This window comes from Rana temporaria, chromosome 2 (assembly GCF_905171775.1).
Source record: "Rana temporaria chromosome 2, aRanTem1.1, whole genome shotgun sequence".
NCBI lineage: Eukaryota > Metazoa > Chordata > Amphibia > Anura > Ranidae > Rana > Rana temporaria.
Window position 1 is genome coordinate 437568416 of NC_053490.1, and position 24351 is coordinate 437592766.

A 24351-nucleotide genomic window follows, 5' to 3' on the forward strand; every position below is an offset into this window, starting at 1 on the left:
TTAGTTCTGCACCCCTGTGACCCAGCCTACTAAATCACCCTGTAGGGTAATGTCAGGGCCAGGCTCTGCAGAGATCCCAACAATGTTGGGATACAACCAGGTGCCCAACTGGCGGTTGGCTGAGGCTTTCAGCATGCCACTGAGATCCTGAGCAGGCCACTCCCACCCTCTCCACAGCCTGGCACTCCTGTGCAGTGCTTGAGGGGCAGAGTAAAGAGTTTGTGACTTTTTAAAAACCAGGCATTTTATAAAAGAGCATTTGTTATGTTGAAGCCTTATTCCAAAATGGATTAAATTCATTATTTTCCTCAAAAAATTCTACAAACAATACCCCATGACAACTTGAAAGAAGTTTGTTGTTTTTGGAATGTTAAAAAAAAGAAAGAAGTTTGTTTGAAATCTGTGCAAATTTATGATAAAAAAAAAAAAAATCACATGTACATAAGCCTTTGCTCAATACTTTGTTCAAAGACCTTTGGCACCAATAACAGACCAAAGTCCGAGTATGATGCTACAGTAGGTGTTTGTGATATTGTGCTTTTAGCAGGACAGCGTCGCGCTGATACTCGGCGACAGGGTGCCGAGATCTCGCCGACATCTCACACTCACTGGAATAGTGACAGCACATCCCAGCAAGCGCGTCATAGAAGCGACGGGAGATCCGACTTGGATTCCCGCCAATTCTACACACGTGCGGCGTTTGTTATGAATCCTGAGGGGGAAGTCCCCGCCGGATTTTAAATAAAAATCCGGCATGGGTCCCCCCCTCAGGAGCATACCGGGCCCTTAGGTCTGTTATGGGTTGTAAGGAGAGCCCCCCTACGCCGAAAAAAACGGCGTAGGGGGTCCCCCTACAATCCATACCAGACCCGTATCCAAAGCACGCTACCCGGCCAGCCAGGAAGGGAGTGGGGACGAGCGAGCGCCCCCCCCCCTCCTGAGCCGTACCAGGCTGCATGCCCTCAACATGGGGGGGTTGGGTGCTCTGGGGCAGGGGGGCGCACTGCGGCCCCCCACCTCAGAGCACCCTGTCCCCATGTTGATGAGGACAGGGCCCCTTCCCGACAACCCTGGCCGTTGGTTGTCGGGGTATGCGGGCGGGAGGCTTATCGGAATCTGGGAGCCCCCTTTAATAAGGGGGCCCCCAGATACCGGCCCCCCCACCCTAAGTGAATGAGTATGGGGTACATCGTACCCCTACCCATTCACCTGCAAGAAAAGTGGTAAAAACACAAATAAACCACAGTGTATTAAAATAATTTATTTTTCTGCTCCGGAGGCCGCCCCCTGTCTTCTTTATTAGCTCTTTTACCAGGGGGGGCTTCTTCTTTGACGTCTTCGGGTGGGTGGGGGACGCCGTCTGGTTCTCTTCCACCGCCGGGGGGGGGGGGTGGCTTTTAAAAAAGCCCCCACCCCCCCGGCGGGTTTCCTCCGGCGTCTTCGGCGGGGCTCTTCTTCTTCCGCTATCCCGACGGGTCTTCTCCGCTATCCGGGGGGTCTCGCCGCTCTCCGCTGTTGACTCGTCGCACCCCGGTTCTTCGTCTCGCAGTCCGGTCCCTTCTTCCGTGCTGTACGTCTTCTTCCGCGCTGTGACGTCATGTTCTTCACTTCTCTTCTTCTCCCGATGTTGACTCGCCGGTCCTCCTCGCTGAAATGACGGATGCGCGCCTTGCATCGGACCTATATAGGCCTCACAGTCCCATCATGCTCTGTACCTACCCATGTGATACCTACAGTACCCACGTGGTAGGTATCACATGGTAGGTACAGAGCATGATGGGACTGTGAGGCCTATATAGGTCCGATGCAAGGCGCGCATCCGTCATTTCAGCGAGGAGGACCGGCGAGTCAACATCGGGAGAAGAAGAGAAGTGAAGAACATGACGTCACAGCGCGGAAGAAGACGTACAGCACGGAAGAAGGGACCGGACTGCGAGACGAAGAACCGGGGTGCGACGAGTCAACAGCGGAGAGCGGCGAGACCCCCCGGATAGCGGAGAAGACCCGTCGGGATAGCGGAAGAAGAAGAGCCCCGCCGAAGACGCCGGAGGAAACCCGCCGGGGGGGGTGGGGGCTTTTTTAAAAGCCACCCCCCCCCCGGGGGTGGAAGAGAACCAGACGGCGGCCCCCACCCACCCGAAGACGTCAAAGAAGAAGCCCCCCCTGGTAAAAGAGCTAATAAAGAAGACAGGGGGCGGCCTCCGGAGCAGAAAAATAAATTATTTTAATACACTGTGTGGTTTATTTGTGTTTTTACCACTTTTCTTGCAGGTGAATGGGTAGGGGTACGATGTACCCCATACTCATTCACTTAGGGTGGGGGGGCCGGTATCTGGGGGCCCCCTTATTAAAGGGGGCTCCCAGATTCCGATAAGCCTCCCGCCCGCATACCCCGACAACCAACGGCCAGGGTTGTCGGGAAGGGGCCCTGTCCTCATCAACATGGGGACAGGGTGCTCTGAGGTGGGGGGCCGCAGTGCACCCAACCCCCCCATGTTGAGGGCATGCAGCCTGGTACGGCTCAGGAGGGGGGGGGGGGCGCTCGCTCGTCCCCACTCCCTTCCTGGCTGGCCGGGTAGCGTGCTTTGGATACGGGTCTGGTATGGATTGTAGGGGGACCCCCTACGCCGTTTTTTTCGGCGTAGGGGGGCTCTCCTTACAACCCATAACAGACCTAAGGGCCCGGTATGCTCCTGAGGGGGGGACCCATGCCGGATTTTTATTTAAAATCCGGCGGGGACTTCCCCCTCAGGATTCATAACAAACGCTGCACGCGTGTAGAATTGGCGGGAATCCAAGTCGGATCTCCCGTCGCTTCTATGACGGCTCTGTCTCCATCGCGGCAAGCCAGCTCGGCGCTGGCTCCCGCGATGGGGCTCGTAGGTGCTCAATCTCGCCGAGAAAGTGAGCGAGATTGACACAAAATCGGGTTCACCTACTGTACAAGCTTGACAACTATTTTTGGGCAGTTTCTCCCATTCTTTGCAGGACCTCTCAAGCTCCATCAGGTTGGAAGGGGAGCGTCAGTGCACAAACATTTTCAGATCTCTCCAGAGATGTTTAATTAAGTTCAAGTCTGGGCTCTAGCTGGGCCACTCAAGGACATTCACAGAGTTGTCTCAGTGTCACTTCTTTGTCATCTTGGCTGTTTGTTTACGGTCGTTGTCCTGATGGAAGGTGAACCTTCGCCCCAGTCTGAGGTCCAGAGCGCTCTGGAGCAGGTTTTCATCAAGAATGTCTCTGTACTTTGCCGCATTCATCGTTCTCTCTTGATCCTGACAAGTCTCCCAGGGATGGTATTGGCTAGGTGATGAGTGGTTCCTGGGTTTTCGCCAGACATGTTTGCCATTCAGGTCAAATAATTCAATCTTTGTTTCATCAGACCAGAGAACTTTGATTTCGATGGTCCGAGTCCTTCAGGCACCTTTTGGCAAACTCCAGACGGGCTGTCATGTGCTTTTTACTGAGGAGTGGCTTCTGTCTGGCCACTCTACCATTCAGGCCTGATTGCTGGTTCTTCTGGTAGGTTCTCTCTCCACAGAAAATTGCTGGAGCTCTGTCAGTGTGACCATCTAGTTCTTAGTCACCTCCCTAAGGCCCTTCTCCCCCAATTGCTCAGTTTGGTCGCACAGCCCTCTCTAGGAAGAGTCCTGGTGGTTCCATTTATGGATGATGACGGGCATTGTGCTCACTTGGACCTTCAATGCTGCAGGAATGGTTCTGTACCCTTCCCCAGACCTGTGCCTCAATACAATTCTGTCTCGGAGGTCATGGCTTGATTTGGGCTCTGATATGCCTTTTTAAATCATGTTGAATCAACTGAATTTACCACAGGTGGACTCCAATCAAGTTATAGAAACATCTCAAAGATGATTAGTGGAAACAGGATGCACCTGCGCTCAATTTTGAGTGCCACGGCAAAGTCTGAATTCTTATGTAAATGTGTTTATTTTAAATTTGCAAAAATTTCAAACAAACTTCTTTCATGTGGTCATTATAGGGTATTGTTTGAAGAATTTTGAGGAAAATAAAATGAATTTAATCCATTTTGGAATAAGGCTGAAAGAACAAAATGTGGAAAAAGTGAAGCACTGTGAATACTTTCCGGATGCACTGTAGTTTAAAATTACCAAGATCAATCAAATTTTCCACTGCAATCCAAATGTTTAGCCCTGTACAATAAAAACCATAGCAACATGTTGATTGTCAGCATTGTTCTAGATATGTTACCAAATACACCTTAATGATATAAAGATCATGAACTTTCTTGTGAAGATGATCAAGATTAAAAAAGGCGTATCAAAGGATGAGGAATGGATAAGGTTAATTTTAGGATTATCAAGGTATGAATAATGTTAAAAGCCACTTGAAATAATGTGGACATACTTGAATGGACAGAGAAGTTTATTATACCTACAGATTTAAAAAAAAAAAAAAAAAAAAAAAAAAAAAAAATTAAGGGTTACCATCATTGTAAGGTTGAGGATTCCCAATCTTCCCATTAACCGAATTTGCTTCCTTCAGTACTTCCATCTCCATTACTATGACCACGCGTCTGAAAGCAAAGGATTAAATACCGTTAATTCAATGAAGCCATATTTATAACTAAAATTCTCAATGGCCGTAGTCCTGTGGACCAGGGGTCTCCAAACTTTCTAAACAAAAAGGTCCAGTTTACTGCCCTTCAGAATTCAGGTGGGGCAGACTAAGGCAAGCAGGAATGGAAATGTTCCTGGCGGCAGTGGGAGAAAGGGTGCCCCATTGTTGGCGGCAGTGGGAGAAAGGGTGCCCCATTGTTGGCGGCAGTGGGAGAAAGGGTGCCCTATTGTTGGTGGCAGTGGGAGAAAGGGTGCCCCATTGTTGGCAGCAGTGGGAGAAAGGGTGCCCCATTGTTGGCAGCAGTGGGAGAAAGGGTGCCCCATTGTTGGCAGCAGTGGGAGAAAGGGTGCCCCATTGTTGGCAGCAGTGGGAGAAAGGGTGCCCCATTGTTGGCGGCAGTGGGAGAAAGGGTGCCCCATTGTTGGCGGCAGTGGGCAGAGTAGGGTCTTGCATCAGCAAGAGGAATAGTGCCCCAAGGGCCAGATAAAGCTAAGAAAAGGGTCGCAGTTTGGATACTACACTGCATTTATGGTATGCTTTCTGGTAAGGACCCCCACCCTTACCAGCCTGTGATTGGACAATAAGTGCAGAGAAGGGAAACCAAACTGAAAAGAGGCATGGAGGAGCTCAGCTATGAGGAAAGATTAGAGGAACTGAAGATCAACATGTACAAATATATAAGGGGTCCATATAGTGAACTTGGTGTTGAGTTATTCACTTTACGGTCAACACAAAGGACAAGGGGGCACTCTTTATGTCTAGAGGAAAAGAGATTTCATCTCCAAATACGGAAAGGTTTCTTCACAGTAAGAGCTGTGAAAATGTGGAATAGACTCCCTCCAGAGGTGGTTCTGGCCAGCTCAGTAGATTGCTTTAAGAAAGGCCTGGATATTTTCCTAAATGAATGTACATAATATAACTGGGTACTAACATTTATAGGTAAAGTTGATCCAGGAAAAATCCAATAGCCTCTCGGGGGGAGGTTTGTATGAGATATAGAGAAATTATATATATATATATATATATATATATATATATATATATATATATATATATATATATATATATATATATATATATATATATATATATATATATATATATATATATATATATATATCTTATCCAAGAGATCATCTATTCCCTGTAAGAACCATTGGCATTTTTGGTTTACTTGCAAAATCCTTTTCAAATGCCGCGTACACACGATCGGTTCGTCTGATGGACCGTTTTCATCAGACGAACCGATCGTGTGTGGGCCCCATCGTTTTATCGGTGAAAAAACGTAGAATTTGTTTTAAAATTATCTGATGGTTAAACGATAGAAAGAAAAACGATCGACTGTGGGCATGTCCATCGGTTAAAAATCCACGCATGCTCAGAATCAAGTCGACGCATGCTCGGAAGCATTGAACTTCATTTTTCTCAGCATGTTGTCGTGTTTTACATCACCGCGTTCTGACACGATCGTTTTTTTAACTGATGGTGTGTAGGCAAGACTGATGAAAGTCAGCTTCATCGGATAACTGATGGAAAAATCCATCAGACCGTTTTCATCGGATGAACCGATCGTGTGTACAGGGCATTAGAGTAATTCACAGGACAAAAAGAAATTTGTATGCATTACTACTTGGGTCACCTCCAGGCTAATGGAAATGGCAGTACTCCCTGCCCAGGCATAGCCCCTGACAGCTCATTCTAGTCAATAACCAAGAAAGGCTTCTTGCACTATATCTCGTACTATTATACAGTAAAGTATTAATACAGTGCCACACCAGGCCTAGTGACACACCTCAGCGCCAGGATGCGAAGCCGCAAATGATGATATGTTGACAAAACAGTCAATCACCTAGAGGCTAATGGTCTGACGAAAAAACCTCCAAGTAGTAAATGTGGATATATTAGTATTTACCAAAATATAATATAAATAGGCAAATATGTGTGAAAGCAGCTATTTAAAACATACTATCAAAAAGACGTATGCATCAAAACATAGTAATGAGAGCACCACTGTAAAAAACAGAAAAGTTCAATGTGGTCAAACAGCGCTAAAAAATTGGTAATAACTGTCCAATTTCAATAAATCAAATAAAAGCATTCATCTGAAACGGATTAAGAAGATCAAGGTAGTGGAGATAGTTGATAGAATATCCTACACCTCTTCCCAGGATAAGACACCACTTGTGGGGCACACTCCCCTTCGGGGTACTCACTCACCAGAAGGCATAATATAGTATACACTGAAAGGTATCTTTACTCTCTGGATCCTCCGTTTCTCAAGTAGGTATCAGGAAAAGGGTAAGGCTCCACATAGAAACAAAAAAGGGTACCAGACAATAGTGTAATCCCGTTTTTATTCCACAAAAAGAAGCATACCCTTTTAAAACACCAGATCCCCGCTCTAAATGCACATACCGCAAAATAGATGATAACAAACGTATATCCTCGGTAAGTGAAGGTGTCCTCTGACCGGCATCCAATTCCCCAGGTAAACTCTACAATCAAACATGCTGACAAAGTTTGCAGGAAACCGCCGTATAGGGAGAGTACACTTTGGAACGCACGCTTGGAGCGCACGCGTCACTTCCGGGTCGCCGTTCAGAATCCTGCCCTGACCAGTTTCGCTGTCCAATCAGCTTCTACAGAGGGCTTCTACAGACGCCCTCTGTAGAAGCTGATTGGACAGCGAAACTGGTCAGGGCAGGATTCTGAGCGGCGACCCGGAAGTGACGCGTGCGCTCCAAGCGTGCGTTCCAAAGTGTACTCTCCCTATACGGCGGTTTCCTGCAAACTTTGTCAGCAAGTTTGATTGTAGAGTTTACCTGGGGAATTGGATGCCGGTCATAGGACACCTTCACTTACCGAGGATATACGTTTGTTATCATCTATTTTGCGATACGTGCATTTAGAGCGGGGATCTGGTGTTTTAAAAGGGTATGCTTCTTTTTGTGGAATAAAAACGGGATTAAACTATTGTCTGGTACCCTTTTTTGTTTCTATGTGGAGCCTTACCCTTTTCCTGATACCTACTTGAGAAACGGAGGATCCAGAGAGTAAAGATACCTTTCAGTGTATACCAGGCATGTCCAAAGTCCGGCCCGGGGGCCAATTGCGGCCCCTGTTCCAGTATAATGTGGCCCCCCTGGTAATTTGAATATACATCTTTTGTGGCCCCCAGGGCCACAAAAGATATATATTGTATTTATCATCGCTGCCTCGGAGGGGACGGGGTGGGGGGGGGGAATGAGTGCTGTCAAATTACATACAGGAGAATCTCCTGTTTACTCAGTGGCATCTGTAATAGGAAGTCCCGTCTCCTGGGATGCCATTGGACGACTCATCTGTCTATCATAGGAGGCGGAACATTGTATTAAAGAGGCTGCTGTGTAAACAGGAGATTCTCCTGTATGTAATCTGTTGGCGCTCAACCTGCCCCCCCCCCCCATCCCCTCTGAGTCTGCAGATGGGCATCGATCAGGCTGCATTTAGGGCAATGGTGAGGCTGCAGATGGGCACTTATTAGGCTGCATTGATGGGCACTGACCCTTATTTTGCTTCACAGTTCTTTATTTAATTTATTTTCTGAAACGTCCCTCCTAAAGTGAAGGTGTTTGTCATACGCCGATAAATACAGTATATCCAAATTACACGCCTGAGCTCATCTCTTCACCACACACAGCCCCGAAGGCAAGAGAATTCTTGTTGGGCAGTGTATTAGTGCTCAGGCGAACACACTTAGACCAAACTTTAATGGTTCAAAGAATGTCTGGCCAAATGGTCGGCCCTCACGCAAGTTCACTTCAACAAATCTGGCCCTCTTTGAAAAAAGTTTGGACACCCCTGGTGTATACTATATTATGCCTTCTGGTGAGTGAGTACCCCGAAGGGGAGTGTGCCCCACAAGTGGTGTCTTATCCTGGGAAGAGGTGTAGGATATTCTATCAACTATCTCCACTACCTTGATCTTCTTAATCCGTTTCAGATGAATGCTTTTATTTGATTTATTGAAATTGGACAGTTATTACCAATTTTTTAGCGCTGTTTGACCACATTGAACTTTTCTGTTTTTTACAGTGGTGCTCTCATTACTATATTATACAGTAAAACCTTGGTTTGAGAGCGTTTTGCAAGACAAGCAAATTTTAATAACTTTTTAATTGATATACAAGCAATGTCTTGCTATAAGAGTAGCGTCATGTCACAACCGAGTATAAAAGAGATGAGATGTGCCTGCAAGTGTAGCAATATGGTTACATTTAATGAAGGTACAACATTTATTAACATACTGCTACATTTTAGAGGCGCCTCTCTTCTATTTTATACTCTGTAGCTCCTGCTGGATTTTGCTTCTAATCCCTTTGTGAAGACTTCCATTTGTGGGTGGAAATGTTATTGTTACACAACCTATCACACATTGCTCTAACCTTTTTATATGGACTATAAACTGAAGGACTTATGAATAAATGGTTGCGAAACGAATCATTTGAGTTTTTAATTATTTCTTATGGGGAAATTTGCTTTGAATTACAAGCATGTATCTGGAACGAATTATGCTTGCAATCCGATGTTTTACTGTACATATATTTTTTTTGCAGCTACATACGATGTGCCTGCTCCCGAGGAAGGGAAGCTTTATCCACAAAATGCGTAGAGCTTTTAAGATGCAGTTTTTATTGTTATAATCGTGGGTTTATATTCAAATCATATATGAATTTTAGGGAAGTTTGGCTAAATCATGCAACAAATTTAATTTTCTGTATGCATATCAGCTCATTTAATCATTTTTTTCTGTAAATGCATTATGTTTTTTTATGTGTACCGTCATGAATAAAGCAAATGTGCCATTGTGCATTAAGTTTACCATCTATGTGTCACACGTCTCGATTAAAGCGGAGCTCCACCCTAAAGTGGAACTCGCGCTGATCGAAACCAGCCCCCCCTCCGGTGTCACATTTGACACCTTTCAGGGGGGAGGGGGGTGCAGATACCTGTCTAAAGACAGGTATTTGCACCCACTTCCGGCCACACGTCTCGGGCAAAAGACGGGTTTTTCCAGACTTCCCGTCTGTCCCCCGTTGTGTGCTGGGAACACTCGGCTCCCAGCACACAGCGTGTGAGCCAATCGACTCGCGCATGCGCCGTAGGGAACCGGGTAGTGAAGCCGGAGCACTTCACTTCCTGGTTCCCTCACTGAGAATGGCGGGGGGAGCAGCAGAGAGACGAGCGATCGCTCATCCTCTGCTGCGGACGGCGCTGGACTCCAGGACAGGTAAGTGTCCTAATATTAAAAGTCAGCATTTGCAGTATTTGTAGCTGCTGGCTTTTAATATTTTTTTTTAATGGCACATCCACTTTAAAGTCCTAACTTTTCTCCTTTTTTCAATATAATATCGATGAAGGTGCACGTTCTGGTAGAATATGTGCATCACACAAATTCCCCCAAAAAAATAACTCTTTACTTATACTATTCTTAAAATACTAACCTAAATTGCAGACAAGCCAAAAAGATATTTAAAGAGGCTGAAAGCACCAAATGTACTGTGTTCATACATTAAGAGAATAGAGCACAGTTTGGTAATAAAAATAAAGTACAGCATTGACATACAAAACATGCAATATTAAACAAGCTGAAATCGATACACTTCAGAAAATACCTTGGACAACAATTCACATGTGCATATACAGGTACAATTTGGTGAAGTAAAGGGAGAAGTGAATTTTCATTGCATAGCAATGGTGTACTCACTGATACAAAAAAAAAAAAAAAGCAATGGGCTAAATACCTTCCATCTTTAAGGTTGTTCACAATGTATCGGGAGACCTTACAGATACAGTTCGCTGCCAGGAGATTGTTATCCACAAGAGAGTTCAACTGGGTAGCCAACATGAAAGCTGAAAGATAAACAAGTAGTAAATGTTTAAGATCCTTACAGAGCGAAATAAGAAAACCATTAATAAAAAACGCCACAAATAATAAATGCAAGTTTTTATTAAAAAAAAAACATCCCTATATATTCATATGGCCCGTTAACAACACAACACAACACTAAAACATCTCCCCAGCCTTTAATATAACCATTGCAGCAATGCCTTAAAGTGGCTTTTCGTCGGAAATTGCGACCATGTGTAGGCCCCATCTGATATTTTCTGTCAGAATTTCCGACAGGAAAACTTTGAGAGCTGGTTCTCAAATTTTTAGACGGGAAAAGTTCTTGTTGGAAATTCCGATCGTCTGTATGCAAAATCCTACGCATGCTCGGAATCATTGAACTTCATTTTTCTTATTAAATATCCATATAGATGTTTAATGTACAAACCATTGGGAGCTCTATTTTCACTATCATAAAGTGCACTGATGATACCTCATGCCCTAAAGACTTGCAAAATTTTACACCTCACATTTCTTCACATACTGGAGACAATGTGGTGAACTTGGTTGTTTATCACATATACTATGAAGTTGCAAGACCATCCATTCCTACAGGAACAGGGTTTTTAGCCTAGCCTCTGATATAGTGGGACCTCATGTTACTCCAAACCCAGCACTTGCCTTATTGCGTCTAGGTATTGAAATTTTCTCCCCACACACAAATTATCCTTATCCATTTGTTTTTAGCAGCAAAACCTAGCATTGTTAGATTGTGGAATTCCTTAACACCCTGCAAGTCCTGAATCAATATAACACGAAAAGGCTATTGACATCTCCAAACGTATCCATTAAAGTGGTTCTATAAGAATACAAAGGTTTTTGTTTTTACCTTAATGCATTCTCTGCATTTAGCAAATACACAGAGCCACCAAAGCATTCACTGCTTTTGACAGGGGATCTCTGAACCTGGAGACAAACCTGTCCAGTCTGTCATGTTAGGCCAGGTCAATTTGATTGGTTGCAGACGGGCTGGTAGGTGAGCTAGGAATTTGTTTGTTGTTTGACATGAGTCGCCCTTTCGTGTGCTCCTTGCTGCAAAGACCAGGTACAGGTTGGGGTGGTTGCCATTTGTTTGCACCAGTTCCTGCAAAACCTGGAAGCCTGGGGGGTCAACATCTGGCATCCACCACCTGTAGCACAGGTCTTGGAACACTTCCATGTTTAGAGCCCATTTCCCTGGATTCAGGCACTGGCGGCTGAGGAAGTCTGCCTGCCAATTCGCAATCTCTGGTATGTAAATGGTGGACAAGGCTGAAACATTAAGTTTTACCAAAGACAGAATCCTTTCTACCTCTGTTGCTGTACCCCATGATTGCTGACTGTTGTGGTGTTGTCCATCTGAATCAGGAATGGATGATCCTTGGAAAATCAAGTGTTGCACAGGAAAGTGCTTCCTTTGGCAACCAAGACTCCTGCACCAACAAAGTGTCTAGGACACCGCCCCATCCATTGTCAGGATCTTCCAAGAGGTTGGAAACTAAGAGCAGTATGCCTGAGCCACCAGGCCAGACAACCTGAACCTCTGTGTCAGGCAAATCAGTCTAGAAACTGAACCAATATGTCCCACAATGACAGAATGGCTGAGCTGTAGAACAGCAAGGAGACTAGTAGAAAACTGGGCAAATGGGACTGCCTCAAAAAGGGAGGTGACCATCAACCCCAGGATTCTAATGCAAGAAGTTTTTCTTTGGGAAGAGGCTTGAGCGGTCTAGGGTAAAAACCAGATACTCCAAGTGATGAGTCAGCCACAGCCAAACCTTTTTTTTTTTTTTTTAAAAAGGTCTGAACGCTGAAAGGTCCTTATATTGTTGGCCAGAACTCAACCAACTCAACCAATACTGCAATGGCATTGTCCAACTGCTGACAGACAAACCAGCATGAGAGAACTAGTCAAACCACTTGAAGTTTCAGTATGTTGATGATCATCAACTTCTGCTCCTTGCGAGCAAGATCATCAGGTACGCAGTAGGATCTGAAGTCACTACCCACAGGATCCACTGCCAAAAAAGCAGACATTACAGGCTGTCCCCCACTCCTGTATGCAGAGTGTAGGTACAGTTGCTTTTGGCCTGCTGGCCATAGTAACTGAGCCAGATAGGGCCCATTTGTGCCCATATAGGGGTGTTAGAAACAGGCCTGGAAATGTTGGTGTCAAAAGTAAAAAAAAAAAAAAAAAAAAATCTTCAGAGAGACTCGGGTAATCGTCCGTGACCTTCAGGCACCATCACAAAACTGAGGCTTAGCTGGGCTTGGTGGGGTTATGCCTGAGCAGAGATTTTATTTCTGGGCAGTGTCCATTTACATGAAAGTGGCAACATAACCCTTGTAGTAACTGACTATTAACTTCTGTGTAGCGTGATGTACAATTACGATTGGGGCAGGCCATACAATAAGGGTTAGTCTCCAGCAACAAAACAGCAAGCTTCATTCTTCATCAAGACAAGAGCATGCACAGTGCACTCTGCCGCAACGCCAGAAGCAGAGCTCTCTGTAATATTTTCACATTTGTTTGGCAAAGCTGAAACAGTTTATTTGTGAAAAGGATACAATAAGCTCTGCTGGTTGGATTGAAGGCTACAATACACAATTTCCAATGGCTCACAAACTAAGATTACATTTGTGTCAATTACCAAGCACCATTTAACGCAGTTTAAACGGAAAGAGAATAAAGATGGGACCCAGCAATGCTCCCAAGGTTAAAAAAAAAAAAAAGGGAGGACAAGCCCATTCAAAATTATAGGAAGGCCATGAATCTAAACATCTACTGAGAATTGATTAAAGGTTATTTACTTGTGCAGAAAAAAAAAAAAAAAAAAAAAAACACGTTTTGAGCATGCGCGTGGAAAAGGTTGGACATTTTAAGATCACAAAAAAAGGCCACCAAAACATGGGCATCCTGAAGGTATATCAAGAAGGCTGTTAATGTTTTTTCCCTTTCTGGAGGGAAAGATGTTCAGTTATTTTTCCAAGTCATTCAATGACCCCTCTGCTGTGCCATGCCAGCTCAGTTTACATTGCCTCACCAAAACAGGGTGCCAACATACACAAGTGTATTAAAAATAAATTACATGGTTGTCTACTGTTAAAGGAGTTCTCTGACCTAAAAGTTTTAACCCCCGCTGTGCCCGGGCTGTAAAAAAATAGAAAATAAACTGTCACTTACCTGCCTACGATCCCCCGTTGTTCCGATATCGCCGTCCCGTTCTCCGGTCCCGGGCCCCTTCCGCTTCCTGTGTGTCGGTGACTCATAGTGCGCTCAGCCTATCAGCGGCCGCAGCAATGTCCCGTCGCGGCCACTGATAGGCTGAGCGCACTATGAGTCACCGACACACAGGAAGCGGAAGGGGCCCGGGACCGGAGAACGGGACGGCGATATCGGAACAACGGGGGATCGTAGGCAGGTAAGTGACAGTTTATTTTCTATTTTTTTACAGCCCGGGCACAGCGGGGGTTAAAACTTTTAGGTCAGAGAACTCCTTTAAGCCAGTCAGCAATTACCGTATTTATTGGCGTATAACCCGAACAGGTGTATAAAGCGCACCCTAATCTTAAGAGGGAAGATTCTGGGAAAAAAAACTTTACACAGCCCCCTGCGTATGACATGCAGGCGCAGTTTACCCTCTATTTTCAGGGTAAAAAAGTGAGTGTTATACGCCAATAAATACAGTATCTGTATTATTAAGGCTGCATGAACACCTGAGCGTTTTGTAGCCTGAAGCTATAAAACGCTAGAGGGGAAAAAATACTGTAACGAGACCCTTGCTCGCTCGCTTCCGCTCTCCTCACACTCCTCTGCTACTATTGAGTCAGCTTGCATACATTATTCTCAATGGAGATGGTTCACATCTCCACTCCAAAAGGCCTGAAGCCGAACGCCTGAAGCTCAAACAAGTTCTGGACCCTTTTTTGTTGCGCGAATCGGGCCGATTTGGGCATTTTTGAACGTTTGTATTCCCATAGAAACGAATGGAAACACTCGATTCAAGCACCTAGCGCGAAAGATGATCATTTTTCTTATTGGCTAAAATAAAAAACGACGAAGTTCAAAAACGTCGGACAACGCTGTATGCAAACATGTGAATACGTGCGACAAAACGCCGGAAAAAAAGACCGAAAACGCTACGCTCAGGTGTGAATGTGACCCAAGACCCATTTTTCCCATCCATATGGCAATAGAAACATGCTACATTACATTAAAAAAAAAAAAAAAAAAAACAACACATACATGAAAGTGTGTTTAACCCATCGCTCATCAGCAATCTGAATCGTGGAGGACCTGTAGCAGTGTTGATCGGACGAATGTTCTAGAGAGAGAGAGAGAGAGAAATATTAAAACACATAGCACACGTTACCACATTAATTACCACACTAAAAGAATAAAAAATAAACATTTTGTGTAAAATACATAAAAGCGACTCCTCCAAAACCCCAGAACTATTTGGGTGTTTTCTTACAGGCCTCCCCCCAATCTTGGACTCACCGTAAAATCCTCTTGAGAGTTCATTCAGGAACACAAGAAGTCTTCAACCTTTTGGTTTATACAGCCACATACAAAGGACTGGAAACTCGCAGAAAAAAAAAAAACTGTAGGCCAATACAGAATATCAGCCTTGAAATTTAACAATTTGATTGGTGCAGAGACTGGACCAGCTTTCCCAACGACAACAGAAACTGCGTTGCCAAGATCAGAGCTGGGGAAAAAAATAACTGCCTCGAAGCAGGTTACCATGAGGCCCAATATTTCTATGCAAATGCAGAAAGTTGGATTGGATGGCTTCTGGACAGGGGAGTCTGAGGTTTCTCCTGTAGAATAAACACTCCGGCCTAAAAATTGTTCAAAATTAGACCCAGATACACAAAGCAGGACAATTTTAAAAGGTTCAGGATCCACTTGGACCGCTGTTAAACCTGGACAAGTCAGTCACTTTGTCCAACAGGAGGTTATCCAAGTATGCCACAATAGGGCTGCCATGAAAGAGTAGCAGGGCTAATACAGGGGGGCAACATCTTGGTGAATACCCTAAGTGCAGAGGAGTAGCCATAGGGTAGGCCGACAGAATGACAGTGTAGGGGCCCCATTTCAAAGAGTAGAAAGGGCATACACTGGAAAGACAGGGACATTGTAGGTAAACATCTTTGATATCCACAGAAAAGTCTCCCTTGTAAAGGAAGGCTGCTACAGATTGGGTGGATTCCATTTGGAATTTTTGGACCCAAATGAACATCAAGATCCAAGATGGGTCAAATGCCTCCTTTTCAGTTTGGGGACAAACTGGAGTAAACTCCTGAAATCATTTTATTGCAGGAAAAAAACAATGACACCTTGATGGGAATTTGAATACTTGAGGGGAGAATCAGCAAGGGTGAAAGGAAGCTAAACTCCAGGTTTGCACCTGAACCCAAGCATTCAAGATGCAAGTGCCCAAAGCATCTACAAAAAGGTCAACAAAAGTTCCCACTCCCTGGAAAGCGGGGGCATACATTCATTCCGGGGGAAAGCTTGTCTGAGGATTTGGCAGATTTAGAGTGCCAGGTCTTGCTAGTGGATGGGAATCCAAGCTTGGAGTGGCTTGACAAGGAAGTTGAAAAAGTGGAGTCACAGAGGGATTGGCTTCTACCACTGAGGGGGTAGTAATTTTTATGATCAAGACCCAACCCAGAGACCTTGTCCTCTGAAAGGCCATGGAGATGAAAGGTTTCTTGCTCAAGGGATCCGCATAACAGCACTTTAGCTGAAGAGCCCTATGCATAGGTATCAACATGAGACACCTAGATGAGGTGGGAAGTTTCCATAAAACTGTTGCAGCTGAACCTTAACACTATAGCCATCTCCTCTATATGTTAAATTGCTTATTAATCTATTGCAGCAGTGTATAGAACTCTTAGGAGATTTTGACTGGTCAGACATGGTACAAAGTAATGGTACAAGTAGTCTTCTACGATGGGTGTGTCCTATATTGGCAAAGTAAGCCCCTTCATTTCCAAATCTACAGTGGGAATGAATTTGTTCTGTACATCCTCACAAAAACAGGCTAATAAGCACTTGGAAAAAAAAAAACGAACCTAAAACCCCACTGGTAGAAGCTACAAGCTAATCCGTTAGTTTAGAATGTTTGTAGATCCCTGATTTAGTGCACATCACTCTAAACTAAAGGGCCACTATACTGTTATTCATACTTTAAGGGGCTGGATTGGGGCCCAGAAGGCGTAGAAAATGTCCTGGAAACTGTAGGGGTAAACAATGCCCCATTTTCAGTATTAGGGGGAAGAATTGTGCCCCATCATTGGGGTCTGTGAAAAGAAATGGTGCACCATCAGCACTAGTGGGAGGAATAGTGCCCCATTGTTAGTATCAGAGAGAGGAACAGTGCCCCAATGGCTAGAAAAAGGCAAGTACAGAGCCGCATCTGGTCAAAGTTTTGAGACCCCCTGCATCAAAACATGGTCTTAATTTGGAAAAAATTGTAATAAGGCAAACCAGATATAGAATCGGATAGTGAGGGCACAGGAACACACTTGTGGCATCTGTCATTAGAATCAAATACCTGTGTGATTTGGATCAAAGTCTTGCAGGAGAGCAGTCAATACCTAAGCTGAAAATACATAGGATCAAGCCAGAGCTGACAGGGCTCGATCCAGCACTGAGCATGAGAGCAGCTGCTCTCTCCCTCCTCACATGGGAGATTGATAGCACTGGGAGCAATTGGCTCCTGCTGCTGTCAATGAAATCCTAGTACGAGTGAGAGGGGCAGGGCAAAGCCCTGCTGTCTGAATATGGATGCAGGCGGTGGCGCTCGGGAGCAAGCCTGAAAAATACCCCCCTTAGCAAGCAGCTTGCTGGGAGAGCACCCATGGGGAGCCCCCATAAGACAAGGATCACACGTGGGGAACCCCAGACCCGGAAGTGCAAGATCTCATACTAGGCACATGATTGTGCGCAGGAGAGCCCCCTTGCTGCCGTACATATACATTATACGGTCAGCAAGCAGTTAAAGTAAAACCTAAGTCAGAACATTTTCCCCCATTTTTAATAGAGCAAGAGGGTTAAAACTAGGGAGGTACACTGAATGGAACGTTTGGTGCCGAAAATAACAGTTTTAAAAATATATATATATATATATATATACCGTATATACTCTAGTATAAGCCGAGTTTTTCAGCCCTTTTTTAGGGCTGAAAATACCCCTCTCGGCTTATACTCGAGTCAGTGTACCTGAAGGGCTGCGGGCATCAATTTTTTAAAACTCACGGCTTCCTCCTGGTCCCGTCATGTGATAGGCGGAACACTGAACACAGTGTCAAATGCCTATCGCGGACATCTTCTCATCCTCGGACTGAGTTTCCCAGCAGACACTGTTCAGCGTTCGGACAAGAAAAGGTCCGCGATAGGTGGAACACTGAACACAGTGTCAAACGCCTATCACGGGACAGGACCAGGAGGAAGCCGCGAGTTTTAAAAAATGGACACCCGGAGCGCAGCCTGTCAAGAATTTCAGGTACTCTGCGATGGGCACAGTGAGGCGCGCAAATGGGCATGGTTGACCCTCTTTTCCGCTTACAGTAGCTGCTGCATTCTCATCCTAGGCTTATACTCAAGTATTTTGTCGTAAAAATTAGGTGCCTCGGCTTATACGGTATATCAATTTAAATGGATATACATTTTTTGTCGGCCATTATTGGCACCTTTAGCATAAGAAAATCTCAAGAACAATGTATCTGTTTAAATTCTATGTCCGCACACTGGTCGATTGGGTTTCCATTGTGGTGCTAAAAATCCAGCGAGGGGGGGGTCCAAGGTGGTGCTGGGAGCAGACATGCTGAAGTGGAGCTCCCGTTCCGGACTATAACCCTTCTCGTATCCTTGTGTGGGACTACTACATTTTGGCTTACTACCCTGCAGGCTGCCTTCTGGAGTACCGGGCTATGAAAAAAGGCAAACAGGGGAACAAGAGGAGATAAATATCGGATGCAGCGAGTACACCGCCTAAGCCTACCCCCTCCTCGGCCTGCCACATGGAGACTCAGACTGATACCCCGTCTGATGGCACTATGCAGGCCAGCTCTGTAGCTTTTGATGCCCTGATGTTGGCCATTTCTACCTGTCAATCTACCCTCACGGTGAAGACGGAGACATGTTCAGGAGCGGATGACCGATGTGGAAAGACGAGTGTCCGGGACAGACGATGTACAAAGGATCACCATGTGGACCTGCAGAGCCTTAAAACCAAGGTTAAAGAACTAGAGGCCAGGGAAGCAGATGCCGAAAATCAGAACCACCATAATAATCTGCAGGTCTTGGGGTTTGCCTGAGGGCTCGGACCCCGTGGCCTTCATGGAACACTTACTCCCCTCCTTACTCCCAAAGGCGAAATTCTCCCCACATTTCTCAATTGAACATGTCCACCACATGGCGGCAACCAGAGGGCTGCAGAGGGCTCTGCCACACACTTTCATCTTTAAACTCCTTCACTACAGGGACACAGATACGGTGCTTAGAACAGCCTGCAGTGAGAACTAAAATTCGACAATGTCAAACTACTTATTTTTCCAGACTACTCTGTGGAAAGGCAGAGGCAGCGCAAGTCCTTTGACCATGTCCGTGCCATGTTGCAGGAGAAGGCGGTTAAATACAGCATGCTTTTCCGCGCCAAGAGCTGCGTGTTCAAGATGGTAACCGTGTGCAGTTCTTCACCTCCCCCAGAGAGGCTGATACCATACAACATTGATGGCCTCACAGCTTTTTTTTCCTGAATGTGCCTTTGTGACTCACTGCAGGGCCTATCCGCAATCATAGACCGCATTGACTGCGACTCGTGGGCTGTGGTGCTCCAGCTGCTCTGGACCCCCGGGAGCCCTATCCTTCCATCTGTTGGTGGCGACCAACTTTTGCTGCCGTTTACAGCCCTTTAGGCCCCCTTGTTACGGTATTATGCCCGGGAAAACCTGGACGCTATGCTCCTGTCATTTCTGTTGTCATTGTATTGTCGGGATAGTGCCGGGGCTACTTCCTTGCAGCCCGCTTGTGTCCTTTCCTTTCTCCTTCCCTGCCTGGTGACTTGGAGACGGGGCGCTGCTGTCTGATGTATCCACCGACTGCCTTCTCCTGTAAGCAACATTCCGGGTAGCTTACTGTGGTATGTATTTCCAGGGATCCACGTCTTCCCAAGTGAACACTCCCCTACACAGTTGCGACCTTTATCCAGACGGCGAAGATGTTGGTCCTACATACTACTTGATGTTACTTTATGACAGTTTTACACACTCGACTGTCTGCCTAAGTTTTGTGCCTCCTGGGCTCCGGGTGATCTACACCAACACTCCTTGCCGGAATACCTTATGTGCCTTTGACTGTTGCTATTGAAAGGGGCTAGGCGCCTCTTCCACATTTTCCTTTATGTCCGGCCATAGGGCTGGTGTTCAATTGGAGTTGCAGACCCCCCATTGTTGGGGGGTGGGTGGGGATGGTTGGTTAAGTTGGGCCACCTTTGCTGGCTCTCAGTTTGATGTGTTATGTTCCATGTCACTTTGCCTGTACTGCTATCAATGTCTGGTTCCTCCCTCTGCCCTCTCCAGTTCCAATAGTTCAGTCTAATAATTCTCGATTCCAATACTCCTCACCCCATATTGCCAGTAAATCTTTTTCTTCCCTTAAAGTTCTCTCCTGGAACACAGGCGGATTGAACGCCTCAAACAATCCTTAGTATTTCAGTTTAAAAAAATGCATAGTCCTCATGTTTGTGTGCTCCACCTTAAGAAACTTTGCTAGGAGTGGCGAGTGTTCTCGTACTTAAGACGTTCCCTTTAAACTTATGTCTACCATGGGTTATTGTAGGCCTCTATCTGCCACCCCCTTAGATTGCTAAATCAGATTACTGCCAAGTTAGCAGAATTCCCCACTGATAATGTGGCGTTAATGGGGGACTTTAACTTTTTCCCGGACTCTGACATGGACAGATGTGCAGCTGCTGGGGCCACTCGTCAGGGACTGGTGACCTGAGCCGACGCCCAACACCTATGGTCTCACTAATGCATGGAGGTGGAAGAACCCCCTGTTTCAGGCATTCACCTGTCTCTCTGCATCCCATAAATCCTTTTTGCATATAGACTTGGCCTATGTAGGAGCACCTGTCCTGTTCAGGGTCCAGAACATTACTATACTTCCTAGAGGTAGTTCAGACCATGCCCCGCTGATCTTGACCCTGGACCTGTCAGCTGACCCATCTGACAGGCTCTGGAGGCTTTCCAGGTTCTCGGACACGGAGGTGGAATCCCAGTTTAGGAGTGAACTAGAAACATACTGGTGTTTTAACCCAGGTTCAGCCACTTTGACCTCTGTGTGGGATACCTTTAAGGCCTACTCTAGGGGGCAGTATCAGTCCATTATTGCTAGGCTGTGTGGGAAACTCATCTCCCACATGCACATCTCCCAACACGCACGTCTGCTCCACCACTGCAACACACTCGCACACACACACACATCTGGTCCACCAACGCAACACATGCACGCTCGTCTGCCCCACCACTGCAACACATGCACGCACGTCTGCCCCAATACTGCAACTCTCCCACACGCACGTCTGCCCCACCATTGCAACCCTCCCACGCGCACGTCTGCCCCACCATTGCAACCCTCCCCCACATGCATCCCCAATTTTTACATTGATGACCTTACTGATTGTGGGTGCTTTTCCATCATTATCCAACCAGCAAGTTGGGGGTTGTTCCTTAACTAAGCTGTTTCATTTAACATATCTATACTGAGCAGCAGGAAAGTCTGCATCACAAAACAATCTAGACAGAACTACAAAACATTTGGCAACAAAACAAGTCACGTGTATTTCAACTACATTTCAACCAGCTGTTTGCCCGGATCTAAACTTTGTAATAAGTAAAAAACATTAAAATACTGGAATACTCACAATAACTTGCAAAATAGGATGTAATGAAGTCTCCCCTTGCAGAATACCCTAATATAAAAAAATAAATATAGATGTCACATTTTCAGTGCAAGTAAAAAAAGCAGTAAAAGTAGTAGTAGCAGAAAGTAACTGGCAGAGAATAACCAAAATGATATAACTAAGTTTTATTCGCAAGTTTATTAACGTAAGCCGACCATAGATAGAAATTTTGCGTTTCTATTCGAACTGAAATGTTCTGCTCCTTACTGTACAAAGATGGCCAATTTAACATGGCCCTAAAAACAGATATAAAACACAACTGAATAACATTTACTTTGCTAAAGCATCGTGTATCAAACAATTGCCATTTTTCCCATAAAGATACGGTTTCACCTTTTTTTGTATCCAAGCACTGCTGATCTCTTCCAGCCACTTTGTCTACACTTGCTCCAGCATGAGCTGCACATTACCCAGGACTGGCATCGGGATAATGACAATGACAACAACAACGCTAGCTGTCTCTTCCCGGCTCTATTTACAACTAGGTGATTTGAATCAAAAGAGGAATCGCCGAGATTCAAAAAACACTGCGATTTTGCTACAATAAATCACGCTGCAATCGCGGGGAAATAGCAATAAGTGATGCCGTCGCCCAAAAGAAGCTGCTGCTCTTTTTTTAGCGACATGCTTCGTGTGTTGAGATTTTTCAGCATGATGTATCCTGCTACAATTGCAGCAAAATCACATCGCAATTGGGGGCCATTAAGAAGCAAATGATTCAAATCACCTAGGTGTGAATAGAGCCTTACAGCCAGTGCCCCAAAGACGCATTGCTAAATCTTGAATATGCACATACAGAGGTCTGGTACCGGTGGAGGATAGTTATGCTTCCCAAGATATCAATATCACATATACCAGGAGGCATAATTTTCCTCCATGTATTATTCCCCCATTCCGTCCATCCATGGACGTCCTTGACTTTGTGCGGTGATATCTGAATGATGCCTGCAGCTACAGGCATCATCCAGATATCACCGTCTTCAGCCGAGGATTCTCTGCACGATAAGAACAATCAAAGCGGCAGTTCCGCCGCTTGATCGTTCTTATAGGCATCCGGTGCTTCCCTGGACTCTCCCGTGCCATCGGGGGCCCGGAGAGCGAATCGGCCGGCGCTGGCTGGGAAGCATTCAGATGACTGGTGACCAGATGGTCACCAGTCATCTCTATGACCGTCGGAGGCCCGGGCACGATGTTATGACGTCACGCCCGGTACCCGGAAGTAAACAAAGCCGCAATCGCGGCTGTCGGCATTAGATCAGTGATTTTTTTTTCACGATCTCATGCTTTTAAGCAGTCTTATTGACTCCACATCTCTCCATAAAGAGGACCTGTCACAGTGATTCCTATTACAAGGGATATTTACATTCCTTGTAATAGGAATAAAAGTAATCAAAAAAAAAAAATTGGTAAACAAAGTGTAAATAAAAAAAAAAAATTTAAACGCCCCTGTCCCCGGTAGCTCGCGCTCAGAAGCGAACACGCATGCAAGTCCCGCCCACATATGTAAACGCCGTTCAAACCCCACATGTGAGGTATGGTCGAATGCATTAGAGTGTGTGCAACAATTCTAGCACTAGACCTCCTCTGTAACTCGAAAATTGTAACCTGTAAAAAAAAATTAAAGCGTCGCCTATGGAGATTTTTAAGTACCGAAGTTTGACGCTATTCCATGAGTGCGCAATTTTAAAGCGTGACAAGTTAGCTATCTATTTACTCGGCGTAACATCCTCTTTCACATTATACAAAAAAAATTGGGCTAACTTTACTGTTTTGTTATTTTTTAATTCATGAAACCGTTTTTTCCCCCCCAAAAAAAGGCGTTTGAAAAATGATTGCGCAAATACAGTGCGAGAAAAAAAAGTTGCAATGACCGCCATTTTATTCCCTAGGGTGTCTGCTAATTTTATATATATATATATATATATATATATACATACACACACACACACACACACACACACACACACACACACATATATATATATAAAATGTTTGGGGGTTCTGATTAATTTTCTAGCAAAAAAAAAAAACACGAAGGAGAGAAGTGCCAAAATAGGCCCGGTGGTTAATACTATGCAAACAGTGGAGGGAAACTATTTGTCATATTGTGCCTCGCTGTTGCGCCGCGGGTTTACAGCGAGGCACAATGTCCCTCTGCTCTTTGTATAGCTTTCAAATGTGCCTGTGAAATGGTATCGCCCATCGAAAAAATAACTCCAACAATGTGCGCAGGTGCTATGATGACGTCACTCCAGCTGATGAGCAACTTAGCTGGATTGCATGCACTTTTCGATGGAAGGCACATATCAATAGAACACCAGTGTGGGACCCGAGGAGATAACTATCCAGGCTGCTGTCTGCAAAACCACCGCACAGAGCAGATAAGTAAAACATGTTTTTTTTTTTTAAATACTTTAAATCTAATTTAAAGCAATGTGTCACCAAAAAAAAAAAAAAACACATTAAAAGCCAGCATCTACACATACTGCAGCTGCTGGATTTTAATAAATGGACACTTACCTGTCCTGGAGTCCAGCGATGTCGGCACCTGCAGCTGATGTTTCCCGCCCCGCTCCTCTCCCCTATTGGCCCAGGGGCTGGGGGGAGGAGGGAGCCCCGCAGTGTAGTCATAGCTCCACGGCAGGGACTCTCGGAAGTGGGAAAGGATACCTGTCAAAGACCGGTATCCTGTCCCCCCCTCCCCCTGAAAGGTGCCAATTGTGGCACCGGAGGGGGGGGGGGAATCCTATGGATGGAACTCCGCTTTAACCTTTTCCTCCTGACAGGCCCGGTGCTACCACTAGGCAAATCAGGTCGCCCTGTTGCCTAGGGCGTCCGGCCACTGGCGTTATTACTCTCTTCTCT

The 24351-nt window shown here is 45.4% G+C and overlaps 1 protein-coding gene across 1 annotated transcript in view; it reads right to left on the reverse strand.

Annotated features, from left to right (window-relative positions):
• Positions 1 to 24351, reverse strand: part of RPA1 (replication protein A1) — a 94421-nt gene that overhangs the window by 66129 nt on the left and 3941 nt on the right. Inside the window, exons 2-5 of the mRNA XM_040338372.1 lie at positions 21448 to 21495; positions 14754 to 14832; positions 10383 to 10491; positions 4467 to 4555 (exon numbers count right to left, since the gene is read on the reverse strand). Of these exons, the coding sequence (XP_040194306.1) occupies positions 4467 to 4555; positions 10383 to 10491; positions 14754 to 14832; positions 21448 to 21495 (325 nt within the window). The remainder of the gene's footprint in view (positions 1 to 4466; positions 4556 to 10382; positions 10492 to 14753; positions 14833 to 21447; positions 21496 to 24351) is intronic.